Source organism: Notamacropus eugenii, chromosome 5 (genome assembly GCF_028372415.1).
Source record: "Notamacropus eugenii isolate mMacEug1 chromosome 5, mMacEug1.pri_v2, whole genome shotgun sequence".
Taxonomy (NCBI): domain Eukaryota; kingdom Metazoa; phylum Chordata; class Mammalia; order Diprotodontia; family Macropodidae; genus Notamacropus; species Notamacropus eugenii.
The window spans coordinates 24,111,525-24,124,980 of record NC_092876.1 but is presented as its reverse complement, the minus strand read 5'-3'; the positions used below and the strand labels follow the sequence as shown (position 1 = coordinate 24,124,980).

The 13,456-nt window shown below is 46.7% G+C and overlaps 1 protein-coding gene across 4 annotated transcripts; it reads left to right on the top strand.

Annotated features, from left to right (window-relative positions):
• Positions 1-1,648: 1,648 nt before the first annotated feature.
• Positions 1,649-12,282, top strand: LOC140503629 (beta-1,4-galactosyltransferase 3-like). 4 transcript variants are annotated; one of them, XR_011966839.1, is made up of 8 exons: positions 1,649-1,936; positions 6,500-6,845; positions 8,091-8,326; positions 10,243-10,430; positions 10,880-11,002; positions 11,095-11,199; positions 11,631-11,824; positions 11,928-12,015. XR_011966839.1 is itself a non-coding variant. In XM_072607773.1 (7 exons), the coding sequence occupies exons 2-7, from the start codon at positions 6,599-6,601 to the stop codon at positions 12,061-12,063; spliced, it is 1,005 nt and encodes a 334-aa protein (XP_072463874.1). In that variant the 5' UTR covers positions 1,649-1,936; positions 6,500-6,598; the 3' UTR covers positions 12,064-12,282. The 4 variants fall into 4 exon arrangements, 3 of the variants coding, with proteins under 3 accessions (XP_072463874.1, XP_072463873.1, XP_072463875.1); XM_072607773.1 differs by lacking the exon at positions 11,631-11,824 and having other exon boundaries at positions 10,273-10,430; positions 11,928-12,282; XM_072607772.1 differs by lacking the exon at positions 11,631-11,824 and having other exon boundaries at positions 11,928-12,282.
• The last annotated feature ends 1,174 nt before the right edge of the window (positions 12,283-13,456 follow it).

The window sequence follows — 13,456 nt, the reverse complement described above, 5'->3', positions numbered from 1 at the left end:
ATGCTGTGGACTGGATTTGAGTATAACATTGGAAAAGTGATCACATCTTATGGAGAAGCTGGACAGCAATACAGTCAGGTTAATTAGAACTGGTTGGATGGCTGTACTCAGCAGTTGTTGATGGTTCAATGTCATCAAGGCAAGAGATCTCCAGGAGACTAGCCGAGGGATCTGTCCTGGGCTCTGTGCTGTGCAGCATTTTTACAAGTGACTTGGATAAAGGCATACATGATCTGCTCATCAGATTTTGAGATGACACAGAACTCTCAGAAATTGACAACACAGTGGATAAGGGAGGATGAAAAAGGATGTTAAGAACTCGCAACACTGGGTTTTATCTAATAATATATCATTTTACAAGGGCCACTATGTGGCCCAGCAGATAAGGCCTTGAGCCTGAAGTCAGAGAGAGCTGAGTACCATTCCAGCCTCAGATACTTACCAGCGGTGTAATCCTGGGCAAGTTACTTCACCTCTGTTTGCCTCAGTTTCCTCCACTGTAAAATGGAAATAGGAATACCCCCTACCTCCCAGACTTGCTGTGAGATTTAAATGCCCAAATAGTTCTAAAAGTGCTTAGCCCTATGCCTGGCACTTACTGGGAGAAATGCAAAATCTCACCCTTGGGGACAAAGATAAATTTCCTAAGTATGACAGGAGAAGGACAGGGTTAAGAAGAATCCCTGAGAATCAGTAGAAGTGCAGAGTTGGAAGAGATCTTAGCAGTCATGTAAAACCTGTCTATGTACAAAGGAAGCTACCTCTTGTCACATGGATGAGAGATTTGTGGGTTTTTGTTAGGATTTGTGGCATGCTTTTAGTCCCAGAAAGCAGAAGTAGAAGCAATAAATATGTTGTTTTCAGAAAGGTATATTTAACCTGGGCACAAGATGCACCTTCTGAACAATTCACAGGACACCAAGATACAGCAGGATGCTGCAGGAAGTAGTGAGTTCCCCGTTTCTTTAGGTCTCCAAGGAGAGGTTGGATGGCTCCTTCTCCTGCATGTCATAGACTGGGGTTTCTATTCAGGTTTGGGTTGGATTAGATGCCCCTCAAGGTGCCCCTCAGTTGAATATGTATGATGTATGATGGCTTGGGAGACAGAAGGACCCACAAATAAATCATGGTTTCTTTTTTTTTAACCTAATCAAGGCTTAGTGTCTATCTGACCCAGTACTGTCTCCTCCAGCTCAGAGGAAACCTTCACTTAGATGCTCTTAGGTGTTCCATGGTGGAATCTCAGAAACTCCAAGGACTTCCAGAGGGCATCTAGTCCAACCCTCTTCCCTGGCACAGTTTCCCTTCCTCCCTTTCTTGCCCTCCTAATATCATCCTCAACAAAGAAGCTTCCAACCTCACAGGAACAGGAAATACTCTGCTTCTCAAGGCATCGTGTCCATTTTTAATCAGCTCTGATGCTTTGTACATTCACAGGGGCTGCCCAGAGGCCAGAGAAAATAGACCTGCCTACATAATTGTTATTAAAACAGCTTCTAGATAGGCAGAACTTGGGCCTCAGTTTCCCAATTTATAAAAGCTCAAGGGAACATTAGATAATCTCGAAGTGCCAACCTTGAACCTTACATTCCCTGTTCCAGTGTCCTGCCCAGCTCTGACATTCTCTGACTCTCTGACAGTGTCGATTCTAAGGTTACTATAGCTATGACATTCCATGTTCCCTAGGACACTCCTTGTTCTAGGGATTCTCCCAGCTCTGACCTTCACTGCACTAAGGGCCTTCCCAGCTCTGACATCCCCTGTTCTCGTGGCCCTCCCAACTCTCACATTAACACTCTATTGTAAGATCCCCCCAGCTCAGACATTAGTTACATGGTCTGTGTCAAAGAAGACCCACCACCCACTGAGGGAAGGATAATTTCCTTCTTTATCTGTGACTGTGTGACTCTATGTGGCCCCGCATACTTGTGGACATGTAAGTTTTCTTTCTGTGTTAATCCATATTGTGGTTTCCAGTATAGCAGGCCATGATGGCATTAACCTCCAAGTCACTTCACCATGTCAGACAAGAAAACTCCAGCCTCTGTGGTCAGGTTTGAGAGGCATCAGAAAGGTGCCAAATCTTAGCCAGAATTCCCATATAGTTGCCCTGGTTTTGGTTGCCTATTCCTGGAGGAGCAGTCAGCTTTCAGTCAGTTTGTGGGGAGGGGAAAAAGGAAAGGGAATAAGAATTTATTAAGAGCCTACTACGTGCTAGGGACAAATGTGCTAAGAGTTTGATCAATGCTATTTTACTTGAACCTTACAACAACCCTGGAAGTTTCTTTCATAATAATGTGCTATTTTTATTCTCATTTCATAGATAAGGGAATTGAGGCAGATAGGGTTACATGACTTGCCCAAGGTCACACAGCTAGTAAGTATCTGAGGTGGGATTTGAATTCAGGCTTTCCCTACTCCAGACCCTTTGCTCTATCTACTATGACCCTTGAAGGCCAAGGGACTCCCAGGTCATTGTGCAACTGGGGTCTTAGGGTCTTCCTGAAGGCCAGTGTCCTTTCCAGTGCTGGCTGCTACCCATTTATTGAGCCTTGCTTCTGCAAAGTTCTGTAAGAGGAAGCTGGCCCAAGGTCAGTAGACTATGACCAATCAAGCAGGGAAAGTACTGGGGTAGGATTCCCACCTTGGCCAGGCCCAAGAACTGAATGTCCCAGAACAACGGCAGAATGGAGGGGTAGAGCCAGCTTCTCTCCCTAGTATGTTAGGGGGTATGAGAGGAAGCCCTGCACCTTTGGTGCTGTCCCCATCTGGTGGGACCATCTGTGGGTATGGTAGCATGTCTGTGAGAGCACCCCTGGTTTCTGAGCTTGGGATTCCATCCACATTAGAGAGCTCTCTTTGGGCATGGCCACATCTGTGATCAATTTCTGGGTGTGACTGTCTCTCTTTGGGTATGATGACTGTTCCTGGGTGCAGGTCCCAAGTGATTGTGTCAGGATGTCTTGAGGGGAAGATCCCCATGTCTGGCTCTCAGTGTGTGTGTGTGTGTATGTGTGTGTGTGTGTGTGTATGTATGTGTGTATATGTGTATGTACCTATGGAAGGTTGGGGAATTGTGTTCTGAATAGGTGTGTGTGTTCTTGTACATCTCCCTCCACCTCTATGATCCCCACCCCCAGTTCAGCCCACCATCTCCTTGGAAAGGAGGGAGAGTCTAGTGGGAGTTGCTTTCATAAAAGTGGTGGGGAGCTGGGCAGGTGCCTTAAAAGCATTGGGGCTGCATAGAGTGGGCCTCATGAGCCTTTCCTCTAGTTTTTCTCTCAGAGAGAGAGTGTTGCTACCATAGAGACAAAGGGCCAAAGATACAGAAAGATCCCTCGGTCCTAGACTGACCAGCCACAGAGATCTTAATCCCCTCTCTTCTGATGCCCAGGACCACCATGAATGGAGTGGAGGGGCAGTGGAAGAAGGCTTCCACGAAAGAACTCACATGCTACAGTACTCTCACACTAACCACCAGCCTTGATTTCATTTCCTCTTCCAGCTCTCTTGTGGACAGAGAGGCAGCTGGCCTCCCCACAGGTCTCTGGGGTGGGGGAAGAGGAGGATTTCTGGGAGCTGGGGAAGAACAAGACCACACATGAGGTGGAGGCTAAGAATAAACTACTGGTGGGGGTGGGGGTGTATGTCAGGACTCAGGAAAATGGCATCTTTGCAGAGAGAACCCTGGTGCCTGAGATCTAGTTTTGACTCTGGCAGTGATGGGCCTTGTGACTTTGGACAGGTCTTCTCCATGGGTCTTAGTCTCCCTACATGTAAAAAATGGAGGTTGGGTTTAGTAGAGTTCTAAGACAACTCTAGCATTCGATGAATCTTTGGTCTGACTAAAGAGGCCACCAGAGTTAGGTCCCAGCTTCCCTCTCATCCTTATCTCCTGCCCTCCTCCCTATTCTCAGTGTAGATTCTCTTTAGCCTTTGCCAAACACTTCAGGAAGATGGTGCCTCCTCTAAGCCAAGGACCAGTAGTAGGTACTCTGAAGACCCAGCAAAATCTTGGAAAGTCCTTAGAACACAGAAGGGCAGAGCTGGGATGAAGAGTCCTTTGCAATCTATACCTACTGCTCCATTTTATAGAGATGGACACAGGATCAGAAACTAGGAGTAACTCAGGGTCTCCTCTGTCTCATCTGGGGTTTGACTATGGGACATAGTGAGGAAGGTCCATGGCACCTGCCTTCACAGAGCTCCCAGAGTAGTTGAGGAGATCTCTTTGTCTCACACACAAACACGCACGCACACACACACACACACACACACACACACACACACATACATCCCACACCCTTTAGAACTGAGTACATGACCATACATTCAAAGGGTTTGCATAGATGGTACAGAGAATGTTGGGAAGCCTGCTATGGGTGTCAGTCAGGGTGCTTGGGAATGGCCTCTTGGAAGAGGTTGGACCCTGAAGGATGGGAGAAGCCAAGGATAAAGATAAGAGGAGAATTGCAAGTATGGATTGAGCTCCCCAGAGGCAAGAAGGAACATGGTGCATGTAATATGAGGGAGAGTTTGGGGAGCCAAGGGAAGTGAGGGTCTAAGTGAGACAGGGAGACAATTCAGAGGGTTGGTCAACCCAACTCCAGAGGCTTGGATTACAAGAATGAAGAGTCTGCTCTTCACTTCTGTGAGCTCTTGAAGGTTCTTGAGCAGGGGAAGGGAAAGAAAGGGTCTCAAGAAGTATAGAGAGAGGAGTCCCAGGGCTGGTGGGGGCTGGGGAATGGGGAAAGGGTTGAAGGGAGGGAGGATGTGCCTCCGCTCTGGGTGATGATTTATGAGAAAGAGCAAAGATTATAGGCATTGGGAATTGACTAGCTGGGGTGGATGTGTGTGACTGGGGTTGGGGGTAGTAGGAAGGTACCACCTAGAGTTAGTTTGGGGAGAAGGGGAAAGAGAAGCTGGCTTAGGGTGTGGAACCTGAGGGGAAATTTAAGGAAGGAACTAGACATGTAGGCATGCAGGGTTGGGCTGGGTTCTGACACTCACCTCCTTTGGCCCAGCCAAGTCCTGGGGCACCTGGAAACAAACTGAGTTAGAGTCATGGGAGTAGTTCAAGTATCTCCTTCCCATTTAAACAGAGGAAAAAGGTAGGTTGAGAGACACTGATTTACATGCCCAGAGGCACACAGCTATTATGTGTCTGACCTGGGACATGAACCTGGGTCTTTCCACTCTCTATGGCATCTTAAGGTGAAGGGAAAAAATCCAGACTGGGTACTAGGTGGATAGTACTGAGGGTAAAGGCACTGTCATCCTTATTCTTGGAGACTGGAAGATCTGCTGGGTTCAGATATTATCTCAGACTTTTACTGGCTGTGTGACCTTGGACAAGTCAGTTACCTTGTAGGGGTCTCAGTTTTCATATCTGCCCCCTCTAACATCCTTTTTAGCTCTAAACCTGTGATCTAGTTTGTCCTTCCCCCAGCAATTAGAGGTCCTTTAATGGCTTCAGGGATTCAGCTTCCTGAATGGAAGTGGGTGGAATTTTAGGAGGAGAGCAGTGGGTTAGCTTTTAAAGGCTATGAGACAGAATCCATGCCCTCTTCCATCTCTTCTGTGCATACAGTGCCTTTCTCTTTAATTGAGATTGACTTCCTGAATAAGGACAATGCAAGAATACCTCAGTGGGTTAGTTTTCTTCTACTCCCTCTCTTTATTTTTCTGGAGGTGATTCGAGTTGTGACTTACCCAGGGTCACACAGCCAGTAAGTGCCTGAGGTCAGATTTGAACTCAGGTCCTCCTGACTCCCAGGCCACCTAGCTGGTGAGCTGGGTTTTTTTTAGGGATAGAGCTCTGTCTTTCTCTCTTCTGTATCATCAGAATGTCCCCTTCCTCCAGGAAGTCCCCCAGAAAAGGCAGCATGATTGAACACAAAGAGTCAGGAGATAAGGTGGTGTGATTTGCTAGTGAGTCTAAAGGTGTGGGCTCCAGTAAGGCTTTCTAACTTCCCATCTTTGAAACCTGAGATCCAGAGTTGAAAGAGACCCCAGAGGCCAGACAGCCTACCCCCTCAACTGACCTTCATTTACAAAGGAAGAAACTGAGGCTCAGAGACATAAAGTGACTTAACAAGGAGTTGCTTGTTACTAGACCTTCTGGGTTCCAAGTCTAGCACTCTCCTCGTGACGCCACCCCTCTTTTCATTAAAGTCCCTTCTGGTTACAGTCTTGTGATCTGGAGCAGCTATGTGACCTTGGGTGAGACACTTCACCTCTCTTTTCTCAGCTTTGGATTCTCCATTTGGATTAGATGGCCTGAGTTCTGATCCTGACTTTGACAACTAACTGAATGACCATGTGCAAGCCACTTCTGAGTTTGAGTGTATTCATCTGTGAAAAGAGAATAAACTTGTCACCTCTCCCCAAGCCCTTTGCCCTCTGTAAACCATAAAGTGATCAAGAAATGGGGGCTAATTCTTCTTGTCTCCCACATCCTCACTCCACTTCCACTTCTTTTCCCAACCCTTCTTCATAGCCTGGCAGAGACAGGGACCTGAGAGGTGATCCACTGGACAAAGTTGACTGGACCTGTCCCAGGAGCAGGGCAGAACTCTACCTCCCTTCTGCCTCAAACATGGCAGTGCAGGCCCGAGTGCTGTTCCTCTTCTTTGGACTGCAGTTGGTGATAATGGTGGTCTTGTACCGCCAAGGCTACCACCACAAGGTCAGCTACGTCCTGAAGATCTTGACCACCAGCATCTTTAGCACCACCACCACCCTCCCGACAATGAAGGATGTCTACAGTGGCCTGAACCAGATCCAACCCCTGAATCCCACTGAGGAAGCTCTGTCTACTTGTCCCAAGACCTCACCTTTTGTCAGTAAGCTAGGACCTTGAGACTTGTGTATAGGCGTGGGAGAGGGCTGGCTGCTTGCTGTAGTGGGGGACATGGTGGAGGGGTCACATTTACTTTTTTATTCATCATTCATTTATTCAACAAGCATTTATTTATATGGGATTCTTCACATATAGACTCTTATAAAGACCACCTGCCTCTGGTCTCTCCCCCTCTACAAGCACTATTCGATCATAGTTTGACCATGTCCCTCCTCAACTCCTTTGGTTAACTATTGCTTCTGGGATAAAATATTCCACTCTCTTGTTTGACATTCATAATCCATCACAAACTGACCCCAAGCTACCTTTTCAACTTTGTGATACATCACTCTCTTTCCCTTATTCCACAATTGGGCCTTCTCCCATTGTTGGGTCCTTGCAGCCCCACAACTGGTAAGCATCTGAGGCTGGAACTCATGTCTTCTTGATTCTGGACCCAGCTCTCTCTGGTCGGCCACCAGTTGCTTCTAAACAATCGTATGAATGAGAGACAGAAGGAAACTCAGTGTCCATCTGGTCCAAGTCCCTCATTTTACAGATGAGGCCATTGAGACTCAGGGAGGTTAAATGACTTGTCCAATATGGCCATACTTATAGTAAGGCCACAGAGAGGCAGGATTTGAATTCAAGTCCTCTGACACTAGATGTTGTTTCCACTCTCCTACATCCAAAGTCATCTAGTCCAACCTCCTGCTTAAAATGTAGTAGAAAGAGCTTGAATTTCCCTGGGTTTGAATCCCACTACTTCCCCTTCCCACCTGTGGGGCCTCAGTTTCCTCTTTTGTAAAATTAGGGGCTTGAACTAAAAGATCTCTAAGGTGTAGCTCTAAATCTGATTGGAAAGAGAAGGCAGGTGGGGGAAGTGACTCCTTTATCTAATTTTGTACATAAAAGTCAGAAAGGGGCCACCACACACCAACTGTCATTTACTTGGAGTCCACCTTTCAAGGTTTTCCCTCCTCCCCACCTTTCCTGGTGCTAGCTCAGTCCCACAATCACCATCATCCCCACCTCATTTGGATGTGGATGGCATTCCAGAAAAATCCATCCTTCATTTGGGCCACAGTTGGACATAGATGACCTGTGTTCTCTGTCTCTGAGGTTTTACGATTCTCCATTAGAGGCAGAAGGTCAGGAGGTGTGCAGAAAGGGCATGCCTGTCTTCTTGTCATTGAGTCAGGAGGGGAGGGGCCTTACTGATCTCCTGTCGCCCCTCCTTTCCTCTCAGTTGGCCCTCTGAAGGTAACCTTCCCACTCAATCTAACACTGGATTCGATTGCTCAGAAGAACCCACTGGTCCAGCACGGAGGCCACTATCAGCCACCCAACTGCTGGGCTCTTCACCACACAGCCATCATCATCCCCTACCGGGCCAGAAGAAAGCACCTTCACCAACTTCTCTACCATCTGCACCCCTTCTTGCAGAGACAGCAGATCCACTACATCATCTATGTGGTGCACCAGGTAAGGGATTGGGCAGAGGTGAAGGGGGGAGACTATGAAGGAAGGAGATCTCCAAAGCCTGGCTAAGGAGGGACTAAAAGGTACTCCCCTCTTCTCCAGGAGGAGAATAGAGCCCAGGAACTGGCATGGACCCCTCCCCAGGTACACTAAAACAGAGGGAGGTTTGACCTAGAGGGAGGTGACTAGGATAGCTAAGGGAAGTATCTCAGAGGGTGAAAGACACATTACTGCTTCCAAGGCTGGGGTTTAAAAAAAATTCCATGTAGTATTTATGTGTGCTATTTCTTCTGTTCCCATGTTACTTTCTACAGGGAAAGCAAGTGCATTGCATTCAATTTTTGATACATTATTTACTTTATTTTTCAATTAACAAGCCTTTATACTTCCATGTGAAAAAAAAAAGAAAATTAAAACCTTTTTTAAAAATAAATATGCGTAGCTATGCAAAACAAACTCCTGCGTTGGTTTCAAAATGTGTCTTGTGCATCTTGAACCTGTCACCTCTCTGGTAGGCAATAAGATGCCAGTCTTAACAGCTTTCATAGCTTACACCATCCAATGGGAAAGAAAATCCCAATTCTCATTTTTTAAAGTGAATCAACCTCCCATTCCTTCAGTTTTTGCTATCCAAACTTATTTTTAAGTCCCTGGACACACAGTGAACACAGTTTGTAAGTATCAGTTGTTGCCTTCTGTCCATCAATGCTTCAGTTACAGGTAAACTGTCAGATGTTGACAGCATGCTTCTTCAGGAGTCCTCTGTCATGTTGGTTGTTTATTTCCAGATTTTGTCTTCAAAAATTATGTGTCTGTGAGCATTTTTGTGGATATGAGCATTTTTCTGCAGTCAGGAGCCAATTTAGGATATGATTCTAGCAGTAGGATGCCTGGGTCAAAGGATTTGAACAATATAGTAATTTTGTGTGTGTGTGTGTGTGTGTGTGTGTGTGTGTGTGTGTGTGTGTGTGTGTGTAATTCCAAATCGTTCTACAGAACGGTATAGAATTCTGGAGCCAGGGAGACCCTGGTACAATTCCTGCATCTGACTCTAATTGGGTGACCCCCCTTGGCAAGTTCTGCTCTGTCAAATGGGGGAAGGGAGCACAAAATGACCTCTAGAGTCCCCTTGGATCTAAACCTATCATGTTCTGTTTGGAAGAGTTCACAGTTCTCTCAGAAAATTTATTGAAACATAGTTCTAGATCTGGAAGGGACTTCAGAGACTGTCTGGTCCAACCCTCCCTTCAGCTGTACGGAGTTAGAGAAATTAAGTGACTTGCCCAGATCACCAAGTAGGTCAGCATCAGATTCAGAATTCAAACCCAGGTCCTTTGGTTTCAAATTCAGTCTTCTCATTACTGTCCCATACTCCCCCAGAGTCCTCCTAGAAAGGACTTTTTTTTATATATCAGCTTTTCTAGCTTGATGGGGATGATTATTTTAGTATGCATTTATCTAGTAGGGAGACTGAACTGGGTTTTTTTGGCTGTTTATTCTTTTAGAAGTTATTTACATCATGTGACTACCAGGGAGTGCCTTAGTCTTAGTGAGTTGTGTCAAATTAGCTGTCAGATTAGATGTCAGACTTTAATCAGAGATATTGAAGACAAAATCCACTGTTCAGCCTTCATCTGGATTTTTTTTTAAAGTTTCTGCTGAATTGATTTTATCTATGTAAAAGTCTTTTAAATTGTGTATAATCAAAGTAGCCTGCTTTGGCCATTCTGGTCTTTTCTTTCCCCATTTTGTGTATTTGTGTGTGTCTGTATGTGTGTGGTGTGTATGTTTGTGTGTGTGTGGGGGGTGGTGGTGGTGGTGGTAGAGGGAGAGGGCACACACTGTCTGAGTTTGGCACAGAGCAGGGTGCTCCTTGAATAAAGGTCATCCCTCCTGTTTAAAGGCAATGTATATTCCAGATGGACAATTATACCTTTAACCGAGGGAAGCTATTGAATGTGGGCTTCAAGGAGGCCATGAAGGAGAATAACTGGCAGTGCGTTTATTTCCATGATGTGGATCTGATTCCTGAGGATGATCGCAACATTTATGGCTGTAATGCCTTTCCTATGCATGCTTCAGTGGCCATTGACAAGTTCCAGTATCAGTAAGTGAAGGCAGAGGGGAGAAAAGAGCTATCCCAGAGAGTTCAGAGAAGAGCTATCCTAGGGGCCAGAAAGAAGGGGCTATCTCAGGAGTTAGAAAAGAGGGCCATCCTAGTGGTCAGAGAAGAGAACTATCCATGGGGCAGAGTGAAGAGTCTATCCCCAGGTAAGAGAGGAGTGACTGTTCTAGGGATCAGAGCAAAGAGGTTATCTTAGAAACAAGAGATGAAGAGCTGACTCTAGAGTCTGAGAGGAGAAGGCACTCCAGGGGTCAAAGGGGAGCAGTTATCAGGAGGCTCAGCATTCTCAGGTTAGAGGAAGGATTTTCATGTGGGTGTGAGGGGAAGGCCTTGGGAAGAAGTCATTGGAAGTAGCCTTCAGAATTGCAGCTACAGTAACATGAGCCTACCAGGGTCATCTGTCTGACTCAGTCTCTTCCTCACATTTACAGGCTTCCTTACCAGACATATTTTGGGGGTGTGGTGGCACTGCAGCCTATTCACTATCTGAAGATCAATGGCTTTTCCAACAACTACTGGGGCTGGGGGGGTGAGGATGATGACATTGCATCCAGGTGAGTAGTTTCTGCCTAGGTCTGGTGGGGAGGAAGGTTGGGAGCAGGGGGAAAGAGACCACAAGTGTTCTTTGTTCCATCTCTCCCTACAGAATTTCCCTGAATAACATGTTAATATCCCGGCCTCCAGCGACATTTGGCCGCTATCGCATGCTGAAGCATGGTCATGACAGAGGAAATGAGGCCAACCCAAAAAGGTGAGGGGTAGAAGGAGAGGACGGGCCCTGGGGGAGGGGATGCTACCATTTCCATCATCGTTGACCTGGAATATATCTCATCCTCCCCGAATATTCTCAGGCTGGCACCTGAGATCAATCCCTGGAGGTGACCCCTCTGCCTTCAAAAGAAGACCCCTCTAGTGGAGGGTTCCTGTATAGGAGAAGGCTCTCAAGGTTTTGTCCTTGGGTGTAACTCTTAAAGATTTCACTATGGTTGGGATGTCAGAGTCAGTGCCTTTGTAGAAGGATCATTGACTTGCCCAAGAGTTGTACTTGAAAGTAGAAGTTCATCATAATGGGAAGGAAAAAGCCTCAGGTCAGTCAGGAGTCACTCTAGGATCATACTCCTGGAGAGGAATAGTGACCCTTAGAAGGGAGAAGGAATCATGTTTGAACTTTCCTATTTTCAGGGAATTCATTCCTGGTTATTCTCCTTGGACCATAGCACAAATCACTCTCTTAAGGGGGGACAGGAGGCAATAGATGGATGGTTGTGTTCATCTAAGCCTTCATGATCCTGATCTGCTAACTGGGCCCATACTCAAGACTTCTCACCTTGCAAGTGGCCATGAAGAAGCATCAGAAACTGTGAACCCCCAAAGAAGTAGGCAGGATAAAAACAGCAGCGATGAGGGTGGGGTAGGGAGTGGCTACAGGCTACCATGGAGTCTGTGAAGACACACCTTTCTTCTCTTTGCCCCTATCAGATTTCACCTCCTCTCGAGAACCTATCTGAGGTGGCGTTACGATGGAATGAACACTCTTCTCTACAGCTTGCTGTCCAAGGAGCAGACCCCACTCTACACCAACCTCACAGTGAACTTTGCTGTTGATCACCACTAATTTCCATGCTTCCCATGGGCCCCTGGCCCCATCTCATCTGCCTGGAGCTCTGGATCTTCTTGTCCCACCACATGCCTCATCTTTTCCATTCATCAAACACCAAAACCAGGAATTCAAGACAAATACACAGGGAGCAGAACAGGGAAGAAATGTGGAAGAGGCAGTGAGGGTTAGCTTTCCCTCTCATCTCAATTTCTTATTAAAGTGTACTTTGTTGTAGATGATGCATGTGCCTTCCTGAACACCATTTGGGTTTTCTCTAACTGTAGAGGATCCTATCATCTGAATGTTGTGTGGGGATGAGGACTGGGATAAAAGACCCTATCTGAGGCAGGAGACATTTCTTGCTGAACTTGCCCTTAGGAAGGTCTGAGGGGAAAGCAGGTATTTAAGCCCGTTTGCTCCAACACAGTCACAGATAACACCATAAAACAAGAAACAATAAAACCCTCTTCTCAAGCCTGAATCAGTCTCCAATTTGGCATGTGATCTCTGGGTGAGAAAGTCAGAGAGATGAGCTGGGATTCATTTCCCATGGCATCCTGGGGGAGTGGGATCCACTGTGGAAGTATTCCCAAAGAAACATTTCCTGGACAGGGACTGGGGAGATGTTAAATGTGACTGATATTCCTTAGAGACCCTGTTAGGATCCCCTTCCGTCCTATGACCCTATCACTGGAGAAATCGTTGTTCTCCAGTGGGGATTGGCTGAATCCCAACCAGCACCTCTACCATCTGGTCCCCAGATGCTGGACAGAAGTGGCTGCTAGATGGGGAAGAGGTGAGGATGGGGAGGGGTGAATAAAAATAATATGGACAAGGGGTGGGAGGATCAGGGACCTTCCTTCTGGACCTTAGCCTACTGCCTTGTCTTTGAGGAAAACTCAGGGGTTTGGGTTTTTTTTCCCCATCTGAGAGAAATCAATGGACCAGTCCTCAAAATACAAGGCCATCCGGTCTGGGAAGTAGGGAGGGAAGAAGGAAGGGAGGGAGGCACATGTTCTCCTTTCTCCCACAGACAAAATTTGTCGGGGTGGGGATTCTCTTCCTGGAGGGGGCCCCCTGGCCAGCTTCTCTCCTGAGAACATCAGGAGTGTTCAAAGTACATGGACACGTTAATAATCCTGTGAGGCAACATCATTACTAGGAAAACTGAGGCCAGGATCCCCAGAGCCTACGTCTGACCGAGGCTCTCATAGCCTCAGTGTCAGCCCTGACTCCACGGCCCCTTCCGTCTAAGCATACCCCCCAGTTCAGTCCCTATTGCAGGGCTCTCCGACTCCCATCTCCATCCACTCCATCCTCCGCTCGGGGCCAAATGCATTTTCTTCTGGAATAGAAATGATCACATCTGTCACCTGTCCTTTCTTCAGTCACCTCTGATTGCACCACT